The sequence below is a fragment of the Rhagoletis pomonella genome, unplaced genomic scaffold, assembly GCF_013731165.1.
Source record: "Rhagoletis pomonella isolate Grant_MI unplaced genomic scaffold, Rhpom_1.0 Rhpom_scaffold_00008, whole genome shotgun sequence".
In the NCBI taxonomy this organism is placed as follows: Eukaryota; Metazoa; Arthropoda; class Insecta; order Diptera; family Tephritidae; genus Rhagoletis; species Rhagoletis pomonella.
This window is the reverse complement of record NW_023458562.1, coordinates 32,122,959-32,125,295: the sequence shown is the minus strand read 5'-3', so window position 1 is coordinate 32,125,295 and position 2,337 is coordinate 32,122,959. Positions and strand designations below refer to the sequence as shown.

Below are 2,337 nucleotides of genomic sequence, written 5' to 3'. Positions count from 1 at the left end.
AAGGTATTTCTAAATAATTGTACATAATTTTTTCGTCGACTAACTGCTAGGGAATCAATAAAAAGTATGGCGTACTTAAATATGAATATTTTGAATAATGGTCTGATTATGCATACTTCGCATAACTTCGCACAAGTTCGCATAAACTTCAAACTGTAATTTCGTATGTATTTTGTATTATTCCATTGCCCAGAAATTAGCAGAACTTTTAAAAACTTAGCGATCTGTTGAGTTTAGATTTCGCTTCACATTTTCTTAAGTTACATTTTTATGCACTGGTACAAATGGTTGTGCGAAGTTTTGCGAAGTATGCATAATCAAACTCTAAAAAGCGCACAGTTAAAGTTTAAAATTTTTCTCAAAACTATACTTTTCAGTACCCCAGCAACGATTTTATTATTCTGATTAATAAAATATTTGCCATAATTAAAAACAATATTTATATGCATGTTCAAATTATTATACCTTATTTATTATGTATGTATATAGGTAATTTTTACATAACACTTTCAACCCACAATTTCAAGGGTACAATGTTAGTGTAAACAGCTGGGTTGTTTTTGTTGGCACAACCATTACCCCACGAAGTCAAACCAACCAACTTGTTATTAGAAACCAATGGCGTGCCAGGATAAGCATCACACGCGCTATTCGCAGCAAGACCGCAAAACATTGTATTTAAAATGTCACCCGCTATGTAATTATAATTTCCAGAAACGCAATTCGTGGTACTGATGATAGTTACAGAAAAATTTACCACCGATTTCTTTGCATCCCAACCGCAGAGTACGCCACTTGTAGGTAAGCTGTCTGCCAATGAAACGTAACTTACACTCACAGCCGCCTCAGCCAATTTCAAGACACCGATGTCATTCTTGTTGGTGGTGGGATCGTAGCCTCTATTAAAAGTATGTGAAGCGACTTTAATGATCTGAGCACCATTGTTGACGGAAACCACCAATTGGTCAGCATCGTAGTTAGCCAAACAGTAGGCGGCAGTAACAACGTGCTTGGAATTAATAAAAGCACCACCACAGACGATGGTTCCATCGGCTAGCTGCAAGCTTGCGAGGTACGAGTTGGCGCTAATAGAGGAAGCTGTACCACCTACAATTCCATCAGCGTGGGCGCCTGTAGCTGCGATCAACAGCAATAAAGTGCAAACGAATTTGTTGGCCATTTTAGTACTCGTTATATAAAATGCGGAGTGTGAAACCTTTAACTGTGCTCCATTTTTGAAGTTATCGAGCCTTATATACTGTTGTATTGTTGCTACCAAGTATTTACGAGTATAACGAAATTGCAGTTAATTTATAATGTGTAAGCTACAAATGCTTAACGTGTGGAAATCCGTCACGAGCTATATTAAAATATTGTTTAATGTTTAAAACATGCGCTGTTCGTTGTAAGCTTGGGAAGAGTAGAGTTAATAGCCCGTTCAGACTATCGTAATTTAAACACATTAATTAATATACACACTCGGTAGAAGCCTATAGTGAAACATTCATAAAATTGAACTGCACTCTAAAAAAAAAATTGTGTAAATTTCCTAGCTAAAAGGTAGGTTACTGATTTCCTACCTTATTATTCGCGAAATGACATGCTCGATTATTCAACGAATAGTTCGTTTAAATTTGGGACTTTTTAGAGTGTTATAAAGCTGCTGTGTGTGCTTAAATTTACTACGAAATTGTGTACAAGCTACAAAATACACATCTGCTGTTTGTCTTCACCCGTAGAATTGTGTAAAGCCGCTAACAAAAAGGGATTTTTACGCACGAAACTGTGTAAACGAGAAAAATACATATTCATCGTGTAAATTTACCAAAACCTTTAAAAAATAAACAAAAATATACTCGATTTATAGTCGCATTTTTAAACAGATTTTTTAGAGTGTACGAGAGAATGGGACGAACGCGTTTGTTTGTTGTAATATTGGTGCGAAGTTGATAAGTTCTTATAATTTTTATACCCGAGCGCACTTGTGCACAAGGGTATATTAATTTTGTTCACATAACGGTTGTTTGTAACAGCCAAAACGAATCGAGATAGATATAGACAAATGTATACATAAATGATCAGGATGAAAAAAGAAATCGATTAAGCCATGTCTGTCTGTCCGTCCGTCTGTCCGTCTGTCCGTGTACACGATAACTCGAGCAAAAATTGAGATATCTTAACGAAATTTGGTATGTAGGTTTCCCTTAATCCAAGGTAGGTTGGTATTGAAAATGGGCGAAATCGCTCAATAACCACGCCTACTTCCCATATAACGGTAATTTTCAGAAATACGAAAACTGCGATATTTTAGTAACTACTGGAGATAATTCACTCAAA

The 2,337-nt window shown here is 35.9% G+C and overlaps 1 protein-coding gene across 1 annotated transcript; it reads right to left on the bottom strand.

The window, feature by feature from the left end:
* Positions 1 to 496: 496 nt before the first annotated feature.
* Positions 497 to 1,180, bottom strand: LOC118745270 (trypsin-like). Its single transcript, XM_036478796.1, has one exon. It carries the CDS (start codon positions 1,178 to 1,180, stop codon positions 497 to 499), a length of 684 nt encoding a protein of 227 aa, XP_036334689.1.
* Between the last annotated feature and the right edge of the window lie 1,157 nt (positions 1,181 to 2,337).

What these genes read in the sequence shown, in the direction of transcription:
- LOC118745270 (XM_036478796.1), bottom strand. Translation starts at nt 1,180, where the DNA reads ATGGCCAACAAATTCGTTTGCACTTTATTGCTGTTGATCGCAGCTACA.